This window comes from Amblyomma mixtum, chromosome 3 (assembly GCF_055824585.1).
Source record: "Amblyomma mixtum isolate Tamu chromosome 3, ASM5582458v1, whole genome shotgun sequence".
In the NCBI taxonomy this organism is placed as follows: domain Eukaryota; kingdom Metazoa; phylum Arthropoda; class Arachnida; order Ixodida; family Ixodidae; genus Amblyomma; species Amblyomma mixtum.
In genome coordinates, this window is record NC_143014.1 from 76,873,043 (window position 1) to 76,897,757 (window position 24,715).

Sequence of the window (24,715 nt, forward strand, 5' to 3'; positions counted from 1 at the left end):
AGCTGCTATGCTTTTCCCGATGCTAGTTTCGGTTTCGGACGAACGCCAACGGTGAGACAGGGTGCAGTTGAGCTAGCTTTGCGAAATGACTGAGAGATCATACGCGGTCAGAGGTCTTGGTGACTGATACTAAATGCTTCGAAGCCACGCGAGTTCAAAAACTTTTTGGAACAAAGTAGTTTTGTTCGCGCTGTATTGCTCATTTCGTGTGCAGTCCGCTATGCCATAGAGCTATGCAGTATGTGTTAGCCCTCTATTTTTAATTTTTTGCTTTGGGTGGCAAAGTTGTGAACATGTTTCGCTAGTTATTGCCCGTTTATTCATGCAGGACGCGCCCGAGAGCTGTGCAATGCATCGCAGTGCACAGTGCACTGCACTGCAGCTTTGCAGCGCTGCAGTGCTATCAGCTCGCCAAGACACATGGGGCCAAGGCCCGTCTTGACTAAAGTCACTGGAAAACATGTGTCACGTGGTCTCGTGGCAGTCGCAAGCAGTTTCGTGCTCTGCTAACGTTTTGTGCTCAGCCTCCGGTTTTCCTTTTTTTTTTTTTTTTGCTCGCTAAGCACTATAATCGTGCCTGTGTGATCTTGACCGCGTTACGATTAGCGCCTGTACCTGTTTTTTTTTTTTTTTTTTGTCCACTAAAGACGCAACGGCGCAACGGCTCCTGCACTTCGGCCCTCAGCCAGCCTAACGGGACTGCTCTTGTTGCGTTTTGTGGCTGCTCCTCCGCTTGTCATCCGGCATTACCTGTGATCACCGGCCTGATCCGTTGGTTTTCTTGAATGTCAGGCGACAAACTACCGGACGGACCGTATCATCGCAATTATCTTCACATTGCCGATCGCTGTTTTGGTGATCGGATTCGGTTAACCAAAATTGTTCCAGTGTGGTGCTTATGAACCGGAGTGAAAGCATGAGTTTCGCTATCTTTCAACCTAGCGCGAGTCGAGAAAGAGAGAGCACCCTTCCTAAACTGAGGAGTGAGGAGTGTTCAGTCACAAACAGGCTTCACTTGCACCTGGATTCTAGAGCTTACGTGGCTTGTCTTCCGTTTGTCGCAGCTGATTAGGGGGTTTTGCGATACTTTATATCTTATCTGCCTTCTGTCCTCTGGTACAGGCATTGAACGGAGCTCGGCCTGCTGCCGGCGATCAGTAGGCTGAACTCAGATCGGTGCATCCGTCATGTGGCTGTTCCACTCTTGTCTTGTAGTAGCAGTGTTACTTACTCAGTCGTCACATTGTGTGCTCAATTTTAGCAGTCAAGAATCTAGATTGCAGCTTTACGAACCTGTAAATGTCACTTTCTGCTTTACTCAGCAGCTGAGCAAGGCAAATCTTGTCCTCCGCTCTAGTGATTCGACAGTTGTCCAACTGAGCGAAGATGAAGTCACAATGTCTCTGGAAGGAGTTGCACCTGTTGACAACTTTTCAACACTCTTGACTCCACTGAAGATTGGTTATGCAGACCTTTTGTGGCAGGTGGAAGACAGCCTCACGAATGGAACCTACAGCGGCATTCACAAAATGTGTGTTGTGCGGGAGTTGACAGCATTTTCAATGGGATTTGGAGCTGTCATAGGAATTCTGGTGGCCTTGAATAATGTCAATGTCGGATGCCAACTGGATATGAGTGTAGTGCTTTCACAAGTCAAGAGACCAATTGCCCCAGCCATTGGCATGTTCTGCCAGTTCATCTTTATGCCATTGGTAAGCAACCCTAGTTATTGTGAAACTGCAAAAAGCACCACCCATTACAGTGCTCAGCTGCAAACAGTAAGACCGTTTAGTTTTTTAGTTATTTCAAAATCCTTTCAGAGGCTCAAAATCTTGAAAGGCTTCTCTTCGTTGTGCGCATGTAGGTTATTTCCACCCATGTAGTGCATGACATATTCACCTTGACGATAACTGCAAAATTGTTAGTCTACTCGTTTACATTCAAAATTCAGTAGCTGCCAAATAGTAAACAGCTTGGTGTGTTGAAAACATCTAGCAAAGATTATATCTAGAACTGTATTTATGTAAATTATTTACATAATAAAATGACTGAAGGGAGCAGGATAAAAATGAATGTCAGTCACTTCCTTCCTGTGCAGTCTAGACAAGGCGATCAATGTTGCAGTGTGCTACAGGTATAGGGAAGGTGAAAACAGCAGTTGATATAGCCTGATACTACTTGCTATTACTATTCATGTTTCATTGCTTTTTCAGGTTTCATATGGAATTTCCATGCTGCTGCTTCAAAACGCAGTGACAAGACTTGGGCTATTTACAATTGGCTCATGTCCTGGTGGCATCTACAGCAATTTCTATACTCTGCTCTTACAAGGAGACTTGGATCTAAGCGTTACCATGACCTTTATGAGCAGTGTTGGAGCACTTGGTATGTACAAACAAGAAAGGACTATGAAATTTTTGGTTACACTGTTCACATGCTTAATTTTTTTAATCATGGGTGCTCAGTAATTAACATCCAGAGTTGTATATCATTTTAAACGATGTCTAGGAGAACAGCCAGCCTCATACACTACACACATGTGCAAGAACATTTTCAGATCTTTTTCATTCTTTGTGCATTATATTCTGCGCATTTCTCTATTACCTGATATAGAAATGCGCAGAATATAACCAGCCCCTATATATAGCCATAAAGTAAGCAACAATAATGAAGGGTGTCAGGCAGGGAGACACAATCTCGTTAGTGCTATTCACCGCCTGTTTACAGGAGGTATTCCGAGGCCCGAATTGGGAACAGATGGGGATAAGAGTTAATGGAGAATACCTCCATTAATGCTGATGACATTACCTTGCTGAGTCACTCAGGAGATGAATTGCAAAGCATGGTCAATGAGTTAGACAGGCAGAGCAGAACAGTGGGTCTAAAAATTAACATGCAGAAAACCATAGTAATGTTCAGCAGTCTAGCAAAGGAACAGTAGTTCGCAATTGGTAGCAAGGTGCTGGAAATAGTAAGAGAATATGTCTACTTAGGGCAGGTAGTGACCGCTGGTCTGGATCATGAGAGGGAAATAACTAGGAAGAATACGAATGGGGTGGAGCGCATATGGCAGGTTCTCTCAGATCATGAATGGCAGTTTACCGACATCCCTCAAGAGAAAAGTATACAACAGCTGTATCTTACCAGTGCTCACTTATGAGTCAGAAACATGGAGCCTAATGATGAGGGTTCAGCTTAAGTTAAGGACAATGCAGTGAGCTATGGAAAGAAAAATGATAGGTGTAAAGTTACGAGATCGGAAGCGAGCGGAGTGGGTGAGAGAACGAATGCGGGTTAATGACATCCTGGTCGAAATCAAGAGGAAGAAAAGGGCTTGGGCAGGGCTTGTAATGTGAAAACAAGATAACCGATGGTCGTTAAGGATAACGGACTGGATACCAAGAGAAAATAAGCATAGCAGGGGGCGGCAGAAAGTTAGGTGGGCGGATGAGATTAAGAAGTTTGCGAGGATAGGGTGGCCACAAATGGCAAAGTACAGGGTAAATTGGAGAGCCATGGGAGAGGCCTTTGCCCTGCAGTGGGCGTAGTCAGGCTGATGATGATGATTGATTCTTTGTGCTTAGTTTCCCTGACAATTCTGAAAGTGAATTCATACTAGTGACATGGTGTAGTGCATCATGTTTTTTGGCCAGACTGAAAGCGCTTCTCTGTGGCGATGTTGGGCATATTGAAGAATCAACGCGACGGGCGAGAAACAAGTAGACAGGTGCTGAACTTGCAACTGAATTTTATTCGAGTGAGTAGAGAAAGTAAATAGCTATGCCAAGCAAAAAAACAGGTTTAGAATGTACAAACAAGAAGGCAATTTCAAGATTCCACGTGGTATGAAACCTGCTGACAGACCCCCCAGTTATGAAAACAAACCTCCCAATTTGCTGAAGGGACAGATAAATGGCTGATACAATCTTCTAGTTGTAGAACGTGCATAGCCTCAATAATTTCTCATTTCAGTTGATTAAAGTGGACTGTCACAATGACAGTGGCCGAAAAGTCTTCTGCTCATCTGCAACCTTTGGCAGTCGGACATTGACAGCGCACTTCTGCCTTTGTGCATAGTTCAGCACCAACAAGGCTGTGCAAATGAAGCACTCTGTAGTGGACACAGAAAGAGGATAAAAAGCTTACAGGTTCATCTATGTCAATAACACTGTGTGACCTGTCACATCTTATGTTTAATCTTTGCTTGGATGCTTTGCTGTACTGTTACAGGTGCTTTGCTCTCCTAGAGTTCACATCTAGTGTGAAGTGTTTTTAGTAGGCTGAAACTTGTATGTTGGAATCATAATCAAGGCTAGTTGCTTCATAATGGCATTTAAGTAAACTGTGAAAAAAAAAAAAAAAGCAGGAACACAAGCATAGGCACTCACTTGGAATGAGCCTACATATCCTTGTATTCTTAGCATCTGCATCTGAGTGTGTCTGCAAATATTTATCATTACACCTGAAAGCAAGGATATAATTAACACTGGAAATGCTTCTTGAAGGCATCAGTATCACATTACATCAGCACTTTAGCTTTTAGCCCAAGTAAAGATGCAAGCTACCCAGCCATGAGTGGAGTGAGAGATGATTAGCTGCAGTACGTGACATAGGTGTTCATGTCAGTGCTGGTAATTTGATGAGATCGTTTGTTCAGTTATATGCTGATGATCATCTACTTGCCTACCATTTTTAACAGAGGGACAGCAACTGCTTCACAAATGCAGAAGACATAGTCTTTAGTTTGATGGCATACATTCTGATCAGGAGGCATAGTCAGACACGTGAATTGCAGGCCACTGACTAGAAGAATTTACATTTCAGGAGTGCTACAGCTCCCTTGTTCACAATGCAGATGACACAAGTTTGAGCTTATACAAATTGCGATTTAAAACAGCAGAATGTTTCATTTCTTATTCAAGTGTGCTTCATTGCCTCTATTTGCCTCAACAGTGACCTCTTTTGCATTACTACCAGCCACTTTGAGGAAGATTGAAACTGTACAAAACTAGAAAAGATTGCATGTTATGGTGCAATTACACGAAGTAAAAAAAAACTGCCCGCATCTTGTACGTAGTGGTAAATGTGACCTTTCTATGTTACATCTAAGCATATCCGCATATATTCCTAATTGCTTAGCCTCCCAATCATTCTGCATGGCACCATGCATGGGCCATTGTAACTGTCCGCAACACCCCATGGCAAGCAAGTAATCATTGGACATAGTTGAAGTGCTTGGTCTTCAGGGAGGCAGTCCCTATCAGCCAGCAAGTTGCTCATTAGAGCGAGGTACTAGAAAAGTTGTATCACTATTCATGTATGCCTTTTTGGATGGTATGCAAGCCTTGGTCATGTTCTCACACTGAAAATGGCACATGCCCATGTGTACTTAATGCCACATTTTCTGACCCTGCAGCCCTGATGCCGATGTGGATGCACACCCTTGGGCGCCGGATAGCTGGTAGTGCCACACCAGCAGTGCCATTCAGCAACCTGATGGTGTCCCTGGTGGCACTCACCTTACCGCTTGGCCTGGGTCTTCTCATCCAATACAAATGCCCCAAGTGGGCACAAACATCAGAGAAAATTGTGAAGCCCTTTTCCGTAGCTATTTTACTCGTTGCCTTAGTCATAGGAACATACAGCTATTGGTACATTGTTACGCTCATCACTCTCATGGATGTTGTTGCTGCTTTTGTGGTTGTAGTCCCAGCGTTCTTGTTTGGTGCAACAATGGCTTGGCTATTTCGGCTCAACCGCAAACAGATTATTGCAGTCTCCTTGGAAACTGCCATTCAGAATGGACCACTTGCCATTGTTGTCCTTACTTTCTCACTGCCAGAACCAAGTGGTGACCTTGCTGTAGTACCGGTGGTAGTGCTGGTAACATTGTCTAGTGCCATACTTTTAACCCTTTTTGCAATACTGACAGTGCGCCAGAAGTGTTCTACCTATGCCCGTGCCTGCCAGGATGATGTAAAGTTAGAAAACTCTGTCAATTAAGACAGCGAGTGAAATGTTCAGCCAAAGTGTACTTTTTTTTTTTTTTTTTAACCGTGCACATCATTTATGGGTGCAGACAATAAGACTGCCTAGCTTTGTTAGCCATGCTGTGGCAGACCAGCTTCTACCTATATGCAGTAGCACGAACAGGCAGAGCCAAACATACTTAAGTGTGTCGCCAAACACTTGGGTGGAAGCACTTAACAGAAGTATGGAGTTCAAAATATTAAAATGCTACTTCTGCAGAAAAATATGCTCTGCTTTGTGAGCAGTGAGGTAGTTTATTTGCTGAACCCCACTTTTTTCATGGGGGTGCAGAAGAAAAAAGCCAGCCAGCACTGTGTGTATGATGTTGCTTTATTTGTACCATGTGCATGTACCTGCATAGATGTAAAACAAATGCATTCATTGTACATGCAGTTGTAAGGAACAAACTATAATAAAAATACATTTCTTCGGCTGAATCTTTAGGAGCAGCACACAGAACATACAATGCAACATATGCCCATAGTCAAAGTAAAATTACGTCATTTATACATCTTGTGTAGTAGGCTTCACTCATGTATACACTGTGTACAGTACATGCCACCATCTCAACCACCATCTACAAAGTAAGCCTTTCAAACAAGGCCTCACTAAAAAAAACATGCCCAAACCTCTCCACCTCCTTAACGTTTACAGCACGTAACTTCCAGTTTGCCAGCATTCATAACAGACGAGTGGGCGAGACCAGAGCAAAACAAGCCAGTTCAATGCAGCCTACTTCCCCACCTTTTCTTTGCAGCAAGCAGTGAAAGCAGACTGAACAGTTGAAACAACAACCTTTCACAATGGGAGCAAGTTTTTATATGCACAACACTATTTTTGCATAACGTGACCATGAGCCCTGGTGCACGCAACCAGCTTACACACACAAAAACCCACGGCAGGCGTCTCTTGAAAATGCTCCAGCCTGCGAGGAACACAGTTGCACCCTTGTGAACTTAGTGCACCGGCAACAAGCTATTATTAGAAAAGCGTCAACAAGCAATGCGTTGGTCCTCCTCGGCAGTCTCTGTACTGAAGCATGGCTCCACACCCAACTTGCCAAACAAAGCTGGCTAAAGCAGCCCCAAAGGCAAGCACTGTTGCTGAAGCTCTTTCGTTGTACTATTGAGAGCCACACACTTTACTCTACAGCCTCAATCCAAGTCATCACAAGTCTGATGTAGCCTGGCCACACGCACAGAAGTAGATGCACACATGCAGCTTTTACTCATTTTTGCTTTCTTGAGATGCTCTCCAAAAGAATCTTAAGATTCTTTGGTCAAGGCATGTTTAAGTATAGAGCAAGGATCTGAGAAACACATGTAGGCAGGTCTGGCACAAAGGTCAGTGCCTTTTGAGCTTAAGGGACTGCAGCTTTGTACTACCACCAGGCACCACTGTGCATGCTACCACGTGCGTGTGGGTACACCAACAAGCTTTTGTGATGCAATAACATGCAATTCTAGTAGCAGCTTTCTTGTTTAAGCCTAGCTGACTTTTTTTTTTTTTGCTCACGTCACTTTGCTTTTTTGTGTCTGTACCCCATCCCATGACCAAAACAGTCCTCGCACACCAACTCTAGCAGGAGTGCTGCCACGAAAAAGCTCCTGTGTGGGGCCCTCCATATTGCTGGAGTTTCTCCGCCTGCACTTAGCAGTTCACCTGATGCTGGTTAATGGGGTTTTCAACAATGTGTACTTCCTGCTTGGCGTTGGCCTCCTCTTCGAGCGAAGTCTGACGCACTGAGCTCAACTTTTGACCAGCAAGACTAGGGACTACAAAGAGGAGGGTGAGGGGAAAAAGAAAGAAGGGAGAGGGAGAGGGAAAAAGAAATAGAATAAAAAACAATTCAGATCTACAAAACCAACTCAAAACGTAAGAGAAAAACAAATGAACTATCATATGCACAGTCACACACACACACCCACACACACGCAAGTCTGGGAGCACACTGCCAGAAGCACCTAAGGTAAGGTGTTGCGACTACAAAACAAGATCAAGACAAATTGGGACAAAATAGGAGGTGTGGGAATAAAATAAAGGTTGAGTAGCAGCCACACAAGTTTTTCGTACAGAAAGACCAACTAAAAAAAAAAAAACACTGCAACACAAAGCACACAACAGGGTTTAATAAAAATGTGTCCCCACTCCTGTCCTTGCACATAACTGTTGGCATAACCTGCTACCTCCCAATATATATATATATATATACATATATATATGAAGTGGGCAGGAAAAGATGCATGTACATGGTACAAATACTCTGATGTACAAGGAACACTGCAGCACAACTACCTTCTACTCGTACATATCTGCACAAAATGACCAACTATGCTACTTGCCCATTTCAGAGCAGCACTAATGGTGATGCACTTCTCACATAAGAAAAGGTCAAGCTGCCTGCTATTGAATTTAGTTCTCAAGCTGCCAAAAGCTCAAATTCTTTTTCAGCATTATGGAAGACCAAGCTGGGATACTATCAACAATACCACTGAACTTAATTTCAATGGAAAATCTTTGTAAGGATGCCTGCCAAGTCTTGATGCTCATGAACATTGTCCTAGAGTTCCTTGCACTGCATTGGCATGCATTGAGGCAAAATTTCTTGCAGCTGGCTATCGTGTCTCAACTACTAGCACATGGACCACAAGTAGTGCATTGCTCTCACTAGCAGCATGCTTCACTATGCTCAATAACAGCGTTGACTTTGAAATGCTCGTCATTCAAAGGGCCAATCCTTGGCACTTCTCTGATGTACATCCGGTGTCGCCTCGACAGAGATGCCCACGAATAAGAACTTAAGAAAGTGGATCCAGGCGGTAAATCAAACGATGGAACTTCTGACTGGTAGCCAGGCACATAACCTTTCAAGTACCACTGGCATGAATAGTGAAAGTATGTGCAAATGCCATTAATGGACACCTGTATAAATACATATTTTCTTTGTTTTTGAGTTTCTCTTTGCACCATTGCTAGCACACTGGAAGCTACAGGGGCTGCACCGCGCGCACAAGAGGCACTGTGGCATGTGTGACGCACCTCCAACACTAGACCAGTCATAGCCCAGAAAGCTGCATTTTTCATGGCATCTTCATCACTATAAGTTTACAATACAATTGAATAAGCACTCTTCATTCCTCTGTGGCAAGGACACCACCCTGTGATGACATCGTATTCTGGGGAGTGTCTACAATGCAGCAGAGTAGCATGCTAACAAGATGAAAAATGCTGAGGAATAAATGCTTAAGGACATTGTAAGAGTGTATGGGGGCCTTTAATGCCCACCATCCTATCGGTTTCCCTTGCAGGTACCAAATTCAAGGGGCCCTATGAATTAGAATGCCTCAAGGAGCTACCAAAGAAACAGCTATGTTTTGTTCCCACTTTTGGTCGGCAATGTTCACAGCTCATACGGCTGTTAAGGACCAGTCAATCCTGTTGTTGCCATACACAATGCATTCTTTCAAAAGCCAAGCCTGCCACAACAGCGCAACAAGCATGCAAGAAAAGATGCCAAAAGACCTTGTAAGTATGCGGTGATGAGTAGTGCAGAACAACTGTGCAAGTAATTTTGCCCAAATCATTTGCTGAGGTTCCCACCAGACTGCCAACAATTTCTCCCAAGCTCTGTCCTGTTCACTTTGCTTGTGCCAATTGGTGCATGCATATGGCGATCCGCCACTATCATGAACAAGCTCTCGGGACACAGTCTAACGCATAAATGAGCATCTCTATAAAACTTCCAAATTAGAAAAACCACAGGAAAAGCGATTATTCAGGACTCGGCAAAAAGTAACTGCAACTTTCCACAATGTCTTGAAGGGACCAGATTTGCAAACTGAATCGAGGCTACAACTAGGTCAAAAAGCATCATGGCTTTCACTACTGTTTGCAGCACATTAATTGAATGCGAAATGTGCACTCCTAAGATGTATGCACTCAGACTAGGCAGCATCCCCAGTTACTATGGCAATGCAATTTCAAAAATTTGAGCTACTTGTGATTGTAATTGGTGCGAGTAAGCAGGTAGAAGACAGCTTAAAGGAAAAGAATATGCAAAAATGACACAAAGGCCACCCAAGAGATGTCGCGTTAGATGTAATGCAAAAAAAAAAAAACGCTTCGGGCCAGTTAAGGCTGCTAACTTTGCCCAGTGTATCAAAGACCTTTAAATGCAGCATGGGCTCCTCAGCACATGATGTGCTCCTAGAATGATATCAGCCTTCTTGATGCAAAGTACTAATCTTCCATATGGTACAAAGCAGCAAGTTATCTGTGCACTCCATGAATACAGAACTGTGCATTACTAACCAGCAGGCTGCTAGTGCTTTGCAAAGTGCAGTAAGGTGCACACACAAACATGGTTACACAAATGATTTCAGTAGGAGGTATAAGAGCGCTGAAATACAAGTAATTAAAATTTATGACTTACACCAGAATCACTGCACCCCCAAGATTGATTGTGTGGAAGCATTGAAAACTAATCAACTAGCACATCAAAACATATTTGGCAAAAAAAAAAAAAAAATGAAACAGCAATTAATCTTTGAGAAACATCTTAAACAAGCCAGTTGTATGAAAGGAAACAGCACAACAGAGATGAGACAAAGCCTACGTGCACTAGAAAGGCATCAATCAGAATAATAAGGTACTAAGCACACAGGAATCGAAAGAAGCAACAGAGGATAAGGCAAAATGGGTGTATACAACCAGTTTGCCAGCTGAAGCCACTGCCAAGACAACAAACAAGTTTGGCATAGCGCAAATATTCTCGCACATCACCTTGAACCATGTCCACAAACCCTCAGTATTGACCTTTCCCCCACTAAACTACCCAGCCGTTGGCACACCCACACAAAATGTCACAGCCAACTACCAGCAATGTTACTTTCACGCACACCATATACAGAGCAGATCTCTCAAACCTTGTTATCAAATCTTTACAAAACCTATCGCCAAGCATTCATGGTTCCTGTGCGTAACCCAGCTGTAGCACCACAGTGTATATTTTAAGCTGGTAAGTGTTGCGGGCCACAAATCAGGTGTACAGAATGGTCACCCTTCCTTACCGAAATAAGCAAGTCAGTAGCATTTTAAATGAGTCCAGTTAGTGCGAACACTACCACCTGCTGCACTGCTAAGTGCTAACCTACCATACTGCACCTACAGCTACAAGCATGCTTATACCAGCAAAGCAGAACATAGCAGACTAGAAAAGGATGAATAGAACACCTGTGCCATTAAACACTACCTGCACAGCCCACTCCAAGCTGCGACAAAGATGCATGGACAGCAATTCACGAATGGTATGCAAAGCCCTAGGCGCCAGTATAAAATGGTCTACATAAAAAGACCATTGCTTTTAAAGCAAGGTGGCCTTTCAAGCTTCAAGTGCAAACCTGTGCATTTTTCACCGCAAGAGAAACATCATACAGCAAACTCCAATACCACATTATTCATTTACGGCACTGAAGATATTTTACCATCACCAACTAAATGTAAATTTAATTTCCGTGCACACACACACACACACCCACACACGCACACAAGCATACAAGAAGCATCAAAGAGGCTGCCAGAAACAAGGAAGCAAAAAATGAACAGCCAATATGTCACAGCCAAAGTATAAAAGCAACAAGTTCTTCCCAGCATGGAAAAAAAAAGGTATCGCGCCAACATGGGAAAGAAACCAAAGGTATCCATCACAGTGACCACCCGAGGCCCTTGCAATGTGCATACTGCCAGCCACCAGCCAGCAAATGAAATGGAGCACATATGCTGTCATGTGCCACCAGGCCTTGGCTTTGCTACTGGCCCAGATGCATATATCTGTAGGTGTCGCTGCCACGCTTCCAGCGGCCCGTGCTGACGGGTTCCTCTCGCACTCTTCAGGCCTCGTCTGTTTTGGGCAAGGGCGCAAAAGCTCTTTCTGGCACAAACAAAAAGCAAAACTAACACAAGGCTCTAACCTGCATTGTGAGCTGAAGCAGTGAGGGAGGATCGACGACGCATCTCCAGGGCTGGCCAATGCAAGCAAAAAAAAAGTAATAACCAAATCAACAAAGCTGCCAGGTGGCAAATGCTCAGTGCTTGCTCAAAGCAGTACTGCTACAATACCTCAAAGAACTTCAGGAAACAACCATAAAAGTCTCAGTGAATAGGGTAGTTTTAATTACTTAAATGGCTGCAACTCAGATACTAGTGAGCTAGACAAGCGTACCAAAACCAATCGAGTGTTGTGTTGCTTCAAGGTGTACTAACTCATGCAATCAGCTGTGTGGTCAACAAAATGCTGCGTGAAGCAGAAAGCAAAATTACAAGTGCATGCCATACAAAACTGACTTCGAGAGTTGCAAGACGACAAACTAAAATAAAAAAATACCAGTAGTATCCCATTAAAGTACCAAAAAAAAAGAAAACCCTTTTTAAAGGTTGAGCCACTCAATATTAGAGTGGCTGCAAATAACTTCAATCTGATATATTTGCGATCAATGAAAGCAATGTCCACACAGTGCACTGTGGCCCTCAGTGAAGGGCAGCCACAGACACCAGAATGTATCGATAGCTGAGGGCTTCACATCACAAAATAACATGCGCACACCTCTGAACAGGTCAGGTGAGAGAAAAAGAAAAGGCTGGCTAAATTACTCACCTTCGTTCAGTGAAGCTGCAGACGACCTCCTCTGGGATGAATTCAGAGCTTTAGAGAGGGTAAAGGAAAACATTAGAATAGCTGCGAATAGCATCAGTGCACAATTCTTAACAAACATGTCCACTGTTAGATTAGCTGCTGGGATTGCACATTCACATAAAATTGTTGAGCACAACAGTGGTTTATCGGAAGGAAATACAAAAAATACGCATATTTTCCAGGTATCTGGGCATAAGTGCTGTTGTCGTTTTGGGTTTTAAGAAACATAAGCAGCTAAGGCTATAATGCGACAAACACATGGCTAGAAATGTCTGCTGCGTGAAAGAACTTTTCTGAAAAAGTCACAATTTATACAAAACATTTCCTTCTTCTAAGAACCTAAAGACACATGAAGGATCAACAACCGCATTTTCTCCTAAAAGCAAGCTAGGGTGAAAGGGAGTGAGCTGTAAAAAAAAAAAACAATGAAAGGCTTTTTGCTTAGTTTCGCGGTTTTTTTTTTGCATGATCCTTTTTGCAACCAAACTCTTTGCAGTGAAAGGGAATGCGAGATGCTGTTCCATTCCTTAAAGATTATTTGTACCCTCATGCAACCTGTCATTAATACATTGGCCTGTTTGGCCAATGTGCGAGATGTTATAATCTATGCCTTCTGCACAATCTACATGTAGATTTTTCGCTTTTCTTTCAACACTCTTTTCCTTCTTCACTCTTAGCATCTACTGACACAAGCTTCCAAGCTTTCATGGAGCAGAGAACACGAAAGGTACTCTTATACCTCACAGCCACACATTTTGGGTTACACACAATACGGTGCATGTATGGGGACTACAACAGGTCTCCTCATTCTTTGCACTGGTTCATCACTTTTTCGTTCCGACTTTTGCAATGTTGTCTCAGCAATGCCCCACAAACCTGTTTTAAAACTTCTGTGTCAAAACTTGGCTGCACAACGTGGCCATATCACTTTCTAAGGGTAAATAAGGAAACAGCAAAGTGGTCATTCATTAAACAGTTTCCAAGAGTGCAATAAAAGCATTTGCTTCCAGAGGTGCTTGTCTTGTTATCTAGCTGCTGCACTGAACCTTTTAATGTGCACATGGTTACTGTTCCCCAGCAGCAGCAAACTAATAGGAATAGTGTGGTAAAGAAGCTTGTTTGCACAACAAATCCCAAGGATGCCATCTGCTTGCTTTGTAGCACTAACATTTTCACACAATTCCGTGAAGGTCATGTTTGCTACATTTCCAAGTGTGAACAAAAGGAGCGTCACATATTATCACCATCTGCATCACAAAATTCTAATGTGAATCCTTGTGAAGCCAGTAACGGATGTCAGAGCATGCACAGAGACAAAGTGAACAAACAGGAAAGAGCAGCTGAACTCTGAAGTGTATTAAAATGAAATAAAAAACCATAATACCCCACAAAAAACTGCCAGCATAGTCCACAATATTTCAGTAGCCAATGCCTGGAGTGCGTGTATTCAAGCCCAGCAGTTGCTCTGAGATGCAGCAGTTTGGGCCCATAACTGCAGCGCCTGTGTGACTGTACTATAGCAGGCTTGTTGGATATGCCCAATACCCTAGGACTTTTCCACTACATTCAATTCAAATGGAAGTGGCACTTCTGTTTACTAGGAGCAGTGCTTTATTACATGTAGATTTATGCAATGAATTTTTTTCTGTACTAGGTATTTAACAAAAACAACATTAGTCATGAGCCACAACAAGAATTTCGCCAACTCTAAAGGAAGATGCCCCGGATATAGCCTATCGCAACACAAGCAGTGAGAACAGTCACATCTGTACATTATTTGTGCAATCGCAGCGTTTTTGGACACCACAAACTGCTTCCTTACCATATCCGAGTCCCTGAAGAAACAGTCTGAATGCCTCGCTGACCTTCCCTGGCTGCTCTTCAAGTACCATGCCACAGTCAGACACCTAGGAGCAAAATGCAGCGTTAAAAACTGATAACCGAGTAGAGTGCACACAGCTAGACATACCTTCATCCATGATGAAGTACCTGGGTCCATGCGAGCATTCATGTTCACTGTGTCATCCAGGTGTGGCGACAGGGCTCCCGCAACCAGCATCACCGTGCACCTGAGAATTTAGGTCAAAATATCTTATGGTGGGTTCACAAACTGTCCCACGCACAACATTATCAGCCAACAACATGGCACTGCAACACTTCAGGCCTGCTGAGCACTCATATTTGTGCCAAACGTATTCTCTGTGGCACTGCAGCCAAAGCTGGAAAACCACAACACCAGTATTACTCACCGTGTGGTAGAGTACAGAAAAAGGTGGGCAGGTTGCCACTGTGCCCACTGGGCTACAAACGAACTCGGCATGATACTCGTATGAACTCGGATTTAAAATGAACCTTCGTATGCCACCTTGGATATAACAACCTTTCGTGTGCACGCTTCGGACAAAATGAAGTTTAGTAGGTCACCTCAGATGTAACAAACTTGCATTTGTTAGCATCGAATATAACAAAAGTTTAGCTGCTAACGCATTCAAATGGTCCACTGGGCACTGCTTAAGGGTTTTTCTTTATAAACATGCCGTGAGAATACAATAGATTAAACAACATAATTTTTATACCTCCTTAACGACAAATGCAGTGACTGAGTGGCAATGTAAAGGAAAGTACAAGTCAAAATCAGTTCAAGACAATGCTACAACGTTCTAAGCTTAGTGATCACTAAAAATGGAGTCAATTCTTCTGTGTTTGGCAATGAATAACAACAGGAATGCATGTTAACCAGCATATTTTCAACAAGAATGAAAAAGAATATAGAAATACAGATAATTTGCTACAGTCGAATACAATTCCAGAACAAAGCGGTAAACACATCTCAAAGGAGGCTCTCCAGCCAATAGTGTCTACCAATTGCCATGACATCATGGGGAGTCCAGTTAATCTGCGGTTAATCCCCCTTACACATGCCAGTTACCTGCTTAGTTAGAGTAGCAGGTACGGGTATCAACAGCAAAGTCATGACAATCAGTGGACCCTAATGGCTGAAGGACTTCCTTTGAAGGGCATTTGCTGCTTGGTTCTTAAGGTGAACCAGACTATAGTTTAACAGAGCTTTGCAGTGACACAGGACATACTGCTGGCTTCTAGTGTTAAAAAAAAAAAAAAAACATTCAGGTGTGCCAAAAGAACATGCAACAGCGTTTCACGTTATTTCTTACCAAAACTGTACACAAGCAACTTTCCTCCTCCAGTATATTACACAGTTAAAATCAAACTCACTTGAAGTTCTTGACCATCTTCTTTTTCACAGGATCCATTTCCCGGGTGATGTTGAGGTCTGACCTCCTGTACAACGTAATTAATGCCATACGTGTCATCAGCACAGCTTTTGAAATTTGCTGAATAAAGATGCAAAATAAAAAATGCAGGCATCACCAATTACACACAAAACAATAGATATTTAAGCTCTAGCAGCTTCATTCAGTCATGATCTATCGGAGTAATATCAGCCTCTTCTACCTCTAAATCGGGGTGGCCAGACAGGCATAGAGAGCCATAAAAAAATAATCTTTTTAGTGAGGAGCGGCAATATAATGGGGGGCTTGGAAATTTTTTTATTCCTTGCAACAAAGCTGGTGAATCCCACTCATGCAGCTGTTGCTCACTGTGCCTCTGCATTGCGGTGCCCCATTCATGAAGCAAGCACCTCTTCTAGAACATAAGGGAAGCTGTCTTTAGAGGCACAAATGGGAGGGGGGTACAGATGCCACAGAGTCGTGAGCCACACTTGGACCTGCAAGCAGCCGCAGTTTGCCCATCCCCGCTCTAGATTTCAGCATGTAAGCAAACTGTATTCCTTATGCTGCCGGCAATATGAGCAATAATAACAAGCCAGACAAAATGTTTCAGTCACTAAAGGCACTTTCAGTTTCTGTGTGTATTACCACAAAATGACAATGTACACAAGCTCTGAAAAGTTATTAAAGAGCTCAAACCTTTCAGGGCACTCACAACCTACCACTACTAACATGCAAAAATTACTGCCTTTAGTTTATTTCTTTTTTACACACAGCTGTCAAGGAAAAGGGACCCATCTAAGCATGCATGCAAGTTAGTCCCAATTTTTTTTTTTGCAGCCACGTATACTTCACAATTAGGCAAATGAATAAGAACTGAAAAAAATCGTATTAACATTGACAATGAAGCTAATTATGCACCATGAAAAGAAAAGAAGTTATATACAAAAAGAGTTCTGCACTTACTTAATGAAGGAATCAATGAAGAATCCCAGATTTTGGGCATTGATCGTCTTGTTAAAATACTGGCGGAACACTTGGACCAGGTCATGGTTGCGTTCTTCATTCAGCTGCAAAGAGGCACAACCATAAGTATAACTTCAATGAGAGTCACAATTACCCCGAAATATTCAAAAAGGTTAAAGACTACAATTCCTCCAACTACAATACCTCAGATAAACCAGCAGGAAAAAAAAAAAAAAGACCCTGCCATCAAAGATGAAAGCATTACGCAGAAACTCAACATGTTCAAGCATAACTGCCACATCAGTAAACATGTTCATAGAGGTAAACCAACACAGTAAATAAGCTGAAGCATTCAGTGACACTAGCAATAATATAGCCGACTAATTTCGCTTCTGTCATATATAATCAGCTACCCAAAAACACAAAAAAAAATGATATTGTTCAAGCTGTCTACTTCTCTGGAAGGAAAAAAAAACAGTCAACCGTGAATATGGTTATTAAAATTTACTAATCCATAATTATGTGCACACTTTGCACACTTGCAAAAGCACACTTTGCAAATGAAGCTTTCTGCAAGCCCAACTGCATATTCAGAAAATGACACATACGCTAGGTAACCAATGTTCAAAGAGACAAGCACTGAACTCTCATTTTTAAGGGATAAACTAATCCAAGATAACATCAAGAAGTTTAAGTCATACTATACAAATGACTCTAGTATTATCCAAGTCAAGTTAGAAGCTGCAAACCTTGCCAAAGTGATGCCACATCAGGTAGTCCAACGTGGAAGCAGTCATGCCAGAGCTACGGAGATGCATGGCATTCAGCTTCTGGTAGCCCCATTCTGTCCAGCTTGATTTGGTAGCAGTGCAGTTGATCAGGAACAAGGCATCAACAAGTTCTGGGCGGTCCAGCTGTACAAGATATGCATCTCAATACATGGCACCATGCAATTATTGCTCAGCCTGAATACATTTCAAAGAGCGCTTAGGCAGCTTTGGAACAATGCATATTGAGCACAGCTAGGACAAAGGAACCATCTGTCTCCAGTGCAAGCACAGTTATTATGTTGAGAATGTACACATTTGCTCATTGCTCTGTTGCTTTGCTGTTTGAAGCTGAAATTAGCTTTAGCTGAGGCTTTCAATATAAGCCCCACTCTTGTTTAATAAGCATCGTGAAAAGATAGGCCAGCTAGTTGAAAACCAAGCTTGGTTAACCCCTTAATGGATGCATTCTATTTTAAAAAATTGTACTGAAATGGTCGTTTAGTACCCATGCTGAAATTTGACGGCCAGCAAAAAAAGTACTCTGAACGAAAACTATTCGCCTTGAACAGCACACAGATTTGCCAGAAAACACAAACCAATTTAAAATCATCCCCAGCCCTAAAAATTACAGTTGTGTTATGACAACTCTGGCATGTGCAAGTCCACTACAGGGTTCAAAACTAGGAAAATGTGGCAAGAAAAAAAAAAATCCTGTCCAAACCACCTCATGTGCTCACTAATTGCACTCTTTCGAGCAGGGACACGTCGCCAATGTAGTCTTAGGAATGTGGTCATCGATGACCACATCCCTATATTGGATAGAACTCAAGAATGACTAAGCTAATGCCCCTCAAGGCAGGCCTTCCAACCAATAGCATCTACCTTATGTCATGATTTAGCAGTCACCTGCCTTACACCTGCAATGGCTACTATATAGTCTGATACAACTCAAATCTGCAGTGAAGCTCCGCTGACATTCAGCCTCCGCGCACAGAATTTCTCCACGACAAAAAAGTAGTCCGCTGCTTAAATGTTTCTTGTTACCTAAACAAGAAGTTTATCACAAGAAAAAAAATTATGAGCTTTAAAATTTCGATACATGGATTGTTTGATATAGACAAAGATTAAAAAGCTGATTTCGTTCACTGTTGAAATTGGCAAGCGGAGTAACACAGGACGCCGCGGACCGCGGCCCAGGGTTAGCAACTGCTGTTTTTTTAAGTTGTATCCTACTATAGCAGGCAAATGCTGCAAGGTGCAAAAAGGTTGACCATGTCATGATAACAGGTCAACACAATTGGTTGGAGGGCCACCATTGAAGGGCCTCTGCCACTTTGTTCTCAAGCTGTATCTCACCCCAACCAGCTTCATTTGATCAATAAATTTTCCGACAAACAGCGTTATCACACATAAAGGGTTAAGTTCTTGTTTATATAAGCAGAAAAAAAAAATATAAGGGGGTAGATGTAAAAACAGGAGCTTACAGCAAATTTGGCCAGGATGTAAGCACCGGCTCCAACACCAAATCCAATAAAGTGTTTGATTCTGCAAGCATACAATAAAGGATCAATTTGTAATGCAAAGCAAGCAAAAACCTTCAAAAAGCAAGATGCCCGATTTGAAAAACAGCATACTTGTAGAACTTCATCACCAGCAACAGCATATCGGCAAGTGTCTCCATGGATGGGTAGGCATACCTGAAAGAAAAAAAATCCGGGTCATGTAACATCCGTCACATATTTTCACATGATTAACACTCAGCAAGGAAAGTTCAACAGAGTGCGCAATGTATGCACACAACAAGCTAAACAGAGAACACAATGTGCAGAAATGTTTGAAGCTAAGGCTTCTCCCAGCTGCAGTAACTAAGCACAAGGTACCAAGAACAACCTCCTTTTTTAACAATCTTCCACATTAGCCAGCTTATCAAAAGAAGTTTCATTTCACGACCTCACCTTTCGCTACACTGTTCTTGTACTAGCGCATGAGCAAATTATCTATACACAAAACAGATAACTGAATAAAAAGCCCACCAGTTAGCAACAGTTAGCTTTGTCTAGTAAACAACCAAATGTTACACTTAGCAGAAATGAGGCAAAACATGTCATATTCTAACACCAATTAAGGTTAATGAGATCGAGATTTTATACCCCTCGGGAAGTGGTGCTGCCCCTTCCTCCTGGCCAGGTGCATTAACATGGTAGACACAAAAGTTCTGCATCATGTCTCGAACATCAGTGTAGTTGAAGAATGCTTGGAAGTTTGAGACATCTTTAAAAGAAGAAAATGGTATATTAGTCTTCACTCACAACAAAAAACAGCTGTATGTGCAGTACAAATACAATTCAGTACAGCAAATACTTGAATAAAACAATGGTTCAAAGGCACAGTAGCATTAAGTGAAAGCCAAGGTCACAGCAACAGCTAAGGCAAAAATATGAATGTAACAGATTTTTTTTTTTTTTTTCCCCAGGTTAACGGAAATGCCACCACACAATTGCCATGCATAAATCGTACTATAGTTGTTTTTAAACAGCTTCAGTTCTGAACGCTGGAATCGAGGTTTCTGACAACATAGCACACACTAGGTTAACTGGCAGGTGTATGCAGATGATGCCATCTAGTCTTCAAAGAGATCAGTGATGCCTGAATAGACTACCCTCCGCTCTCCAAACAATTGGGTGCACATAAAACAACAAATAAAAGCACAGCACATTGTCCATTGTAGGCAAGGATCAACAACAAGCAAAACAGAAGAAATAGCAGTATAAAGGACAAGTGCTAACTTTCAGTGATCTTCTAATGAAGGTGACTGCTTGCATACAGGCAAGAGGGAAAAAAAAACCAAAGCAAGGACAAAACGAAGAAAAGGATTTAACCCTTTGAAGGTTTTTGCCGTATATGTACGGCGGCGGTTTTCTGTCCCGCAAGGTCTTTGCCATACGGGTACGGTTTCGATCTTCCGTTTGAAATTTTGCGCCAAAAGAACAATGCGTGCTCACTGGGGGGTGCTGCCACCTCTTAGGACTTACAAGTAGTGTTTGAATTTTGTGCTGCCCTCTTACGGAGATAAGCAGACCTTATGTCTAGCTTTAGCGCGGCGGCACAGACTGCGGCAACACCCCTTTTGTAGTTTTGGTTTCGCCGCGTGATCGCAACGGAGTCGTGCGAAATTTGAGTTTTCTTTTTGTCAGCACTATCTTGAAGGGGCTGCCGAAGTTGATTTCCAACTTCATTGGCGCTGCTCTTAGCTTGCTTATCACCGTTGCTCGCGAGGTATTCTCGCCCTCTGTGGCAACGCGCCTACGTGGTTTCGATTCCGCCGCGGGATAGCAACGGAGTCGCTCGAAACGTGTCTTCTCTTTGTGGGCACTGTTTTGCAGAGGCGGCGAAAGCTGATTTCTATCTTTATTGGTGCTGCTCTTAGCTTGCTTATCACCGTTGCTATTCTATTCTATTGAACATTTTCCAGTTGTGAGTGATGCTGTCACCAAAGTACTGTTCCTAATTTTTTTTTTACTATTTATTCTCGATTATATACATTTTGTAGATTCAAGATCCGCAATAAAGTAATTTGACCACCTGGGAAAGTTTTCTTCAAAATAATTCGACCCTCAAAGGGTTAAAACACACAAAGAAGAGTGCTTACTTCACGATGATTACAAATAGATGAGGCCATTTGCCTAGTCTTAGCTTCATACAAAAGATGCAAAAGTTCAAATATATAAGACATCTGAACTCAACTCATAAAACAAGAATAACATCTGATTGAATACACCTCTCCCCCAGCATTTCTGACCTGAAAGACCTTTTAATATCTCCGACTATTTGTTGTTTGAGGAACAGCAAGATAGAAGTGCTGTAAAATTCTGGGCTGCACTGCACCGGCACAATCTGCAGTGAGCCAGTAATTTTGCCAAACATAAGTCTTGCCGCATGACAGCAGAATTATGAGCCCACACTGATCCTGCTCAAAATGAACCAGCCACATTACAAACCATCTTTCTTTTCTCAACATTGAGCATAAGACAACTCTAGCCACTTCTCAAGCTTGAAATATGCTGTGAACCACAGCATGAACCCAGTGCTTTCAGCCCCCAGAGAAAACGGGTAGGTTCCATCTTGTGGTGAGGCAGATGACGAGGTATGAACACAATCTGGTATATACAGCCTCACCTTGTGGCTGTGTACTCCCCAGGGGGCTGGGTTACTACAGGATATCAGCTCTCATAAATGAGCTCAGTCAGTTCAGCCAGAAGTTTGCAAGGATAGCGGGAATGCTCACGGTTCAATCCAATGTCGTGGTATGTGAAAATAGCTGGCTTGTTGCGGTCCCCTTGAACTGCAACAACCATGGTCCCAAAGTCCGTTTCAATACGATCCTCCTGAAACAGAAGGAAGTGTGATGTGTGACAAAAAAATCAAGCATTAAATCTTCAGACTAGTAGCATCATCATCATCAGCCTAACTACACCCATTGGAGGGCAAAGGCCTCTCCCATGTCTCTCCAATTAACCCTGTCTTTTGCCAGTTGCGGCCACCGTATCCCCGCAAACTTCTTAATCTCATCCACCCACCTAACTTTCTGCCGCACTCTGCTACGTTTGCCTTCTCTTGGAATCCACTCTGTTACCCTTAAGGACCACTGGTTATCTTGCCTTCGCATTACATGCCCTGCCCAAGCCCATTTCTTCCTTTCGACTAAGATGTCATTAACCCGCGTTTGTTCCCTCACCCACTCAGCCCGCTTCCGATCTCTTAACGTTACACCTATCATTTTTCTTTCCATAGCTCGTGCACTGTCCTTAACTTAAGCTGAACCCTCTTTGTTAGCCTCCACATTTCTCCCTATAGGTGAGTACCGGTAAGATACAGCTGTTGTATACTTTTCTCTTGAGGGATATTGGTAAACTGGCACTCATGATCTGAGAGAAGCTGCCATATGCGCTCCACCCCATTTTTATTCTTCTAGTTATTTCCCTCTCACGCTCCGGAACAGCAGTCACTACCTGCCCTAAGTAGACATATTATCTTACTACTTCCAGCACCTCGCTACCCACTGCTGTTCCCTTGCTACTACTACTAGTGCAAGTGGTGCAAGTGCAAGCACATTACATCATAAAAATGAAGGCTAAGCTGCTCACCTGAGTGTACGAGTCACTCCTCGAGAGAGACCTCATCAGAGGGTACTGAAGCTCAACATTCTTAAGCTCGATGTCGTCCATCGTGTCCGTAGGCATTCCCCTGCATATTCCAAGTATATTTATCAGAAAAAGATGCCACAGCTCACACTCCGTAACACTTCCACATGGCAACTGGCTGTGGACTGCACACACAAGTTGACGAAAATGCAATTTGTCAAACATCCAAGTTCATTACAAACAGATAGAAGCCAGCTGCAGATCAAGGCTCAAGTGTAAGCTTCCGTGACACACAAGACCCTACAGTTATTTACCACAGATGATTGTTTCATAGCAGTTAATTTATTTATCTGTGGAGAAAGTCGCGTCAACATATAATTGTAACTATTCCCCATCTGTATAACAACAACACAGGTAACACTGCTGAATCTCGCCCGATCTATCAGAGCTATAAAAAATGCAAGTATCAAAATACGACTTGTATGCAGAACAACTTCAATATTGTCAAACAATAAGAGAAAAAGGGTCATTATTCAAACATTTTTTTCCCTAAAATTCAAATACTTCTGAGCACCAATAAACATCCATACTTTCAAATGCATATGGCCTGAAACAACCACTTATATCACAAAAAAATTTATGAGTGGCATGAAACAAATGAACATTATAAACAGAATAGTATTCCGCTTTTAATTTTGAAAAATGGACTTCATGAGTGAAGAAAAAAAAAGAACCACCAATGTAAAGCATCTATGTGCAAGCAGTTGAACTAGGTCAACAGCTTTAAAATGCTAGCATGTTTAAAAAAACAAATACTGAGGTGGAGACGAACACGTCTTTGTTAATGCATGATTCACAAAGCAATGGTCCCCCAGTTAATAATTTAAAAGTTATATATTTACATATACTGCTATCTCACTGACCGGACACATTGCATGAGTGGAAGGTACACAGCAAAAAAAAGTAATACATAAAAAAATGTCAAGACATCCAATGTGTTATCTTTGTACAAAAGAGTGATAATGCTGACTTGTGCATAACAATGACTGCTGTACTCAATGATAAATAGTTTTCAATGAGCAAAGCACTATACAAAAAAACAAAGAGCAATTTCAAACAAATGAGGCCATGTGCTGCCTTGAGAATGCTGCTTTCACAAACGACAGAACTACTGCAACGGTTTTTGTGGTCTTTCTAGATTTCATGGGTATAACAGCTCCCTCTATATGCCTCTTAATGAGAGACAGTCATAGTACAGCTTTAATTCTTTTGCTATCAAAGGATCAATATGAAAGCAGCTAGACAGTGCCCCAGCAACGAGAACACAGAAAGGAGTTTGAACAAATCCTGGAAAAGTAACATTTGTAGCACTGATTTTACTACACAAGCGGCTCAGTTTCCTCAGGCCAGTTTCTTCTCTACTGCGTCATTTAAACACCTTACTCCCATAACCAATATTCAACATCTATGCATTACTAGACATGTATGAAAGTGTCCCTCAAGGTAAAATGATTACACTGTAGAAAACGGCAAATTTTAACACAGGCAAGAAAAAGCACTTTAGATGGGAATTACTTTTTCTTAAGAAATATCTGAACTATATTAAAAACATTACATAGAAGAGCAATGTGCCTCAACCACCAAGCTTTATCATGGATTTTCTGAAAACTATAGAAAGCTGATCTGGGTGAATGCTACTTGAGATGATGTCAGCTTAGAAAACTAGGTGCAGAACTGCATGAAGAAAAAGTGTAATGCAGGTCCTAAATGCAAAGTAAGTTTGCATCCAATCCTCTTTAAATTGCAGTGAAGCAACTCATGCCATGACAGCATGTATACATCTCTTTTCAAGCCATGAAACACATT

The 24,715-nt window shown here is 42.3% G+C and overlaps 2 protein-coding genes across 5 annotated transcripts in view; one reads left to right on the forward strand and one right to left on the reverse strand.

The window, feature by feature from the left end:
- Positions 1 to 65: 65 nt before the first annotated feature.
- Positions 66 to 6,467, forward strand: LOC149350670 (ileal sodium/bile acid cotransporter-like). The gene is made up of 3 exons (XM_089579770.1): positions 66 to 1,712; positions 2,214 to 2,385; positions 5,417 to 6,467. The coding sequence occupies exons 1-3, from the start codon at positions 1,188 to 1,190 to the stop codon at positions 6,001 to 6,003; spliced, it is 1,284 nt and encodes a 427-aa protein (XP_089435896.1). The 5' UTR covers positions 66 to 1,187; the 3' UTR covers positions 6,004 to 6,467.
- Positions 6,343 to 24,715, reverse strand: part of MESK2 (misexpression suppressor of KSR 2) — a 30,812-nt gene continuing 12,439 nt past the window's right edge. For 3 of the 4 annotated variants that reach the window (XM_089579768.1, XM_089579767.1, XM_089579766.1), the window contains exons 2-14: positions 22,853 to 22,952; positions 21,994 to 22,093; positions 19,859 to 19,979; positions 19,343 to 19,405; positions 19,193 to 19,253; positions 17,688 to 17,852; positions 16,939 to 17,042; positions 15,956 to 16,021; positions 14,691 to 14,790; positions 14,544 to 14,628; positions 12,683 to 12,730; positions 12,000 to 12,050; positions 6,343 to 7,805 (exon numbers count right to left, since the gene is read on the reverse strand). In XM_089579768.1, coding sequence (XP_089435894.1) covers positions 7,681 to 7,805; positions 12,000 to 12,050; positions 12,683 to 12,730; positions 14,544 to 14,628; positions 14,691 to 14,790; positions 15,956 to 16,021; positions 16,939 to 17,042; positions 17,688 to 17,852; positions 19,193 to 19,253; positions 19,343 to 19,405; positions 19,859 to 19,979; positions 21,994 to 22,093; positions 22,853 to 22,948 — 1,185 coding nt within the window. In that variant the 5' untranslated portion in view covers positions 22,949 to 22,952 and the 3' untranslated portion in view covers positions 6,343 to 7,680. The other variant, XM_089579769.1, reaches the window with a different exon arrangement.

Coding starts and splice junctions, on each gene's coding strand:
- LOC149350670 (XM_089579770.1), top strand. CDS start 1,188: ATGTGGCTGTTCCACTCTTGTCTTGTAGTAGCAGTGTTACTTACTCAG. Junction 1,713..2,213: donor AGTTCATCTTTATGCCATTG/GTAAGCAACCCT, acceptor TTGCTTTTTCAG/GTTTCATATGGAATTTCCAT. Junction 2,386..5,416: donor GAGCAGTGTTGGAGCACTTG/GTATGTACAAAC, acceptor CTGACCCTGCAG/CCCTGATGCCGATGTGGATG.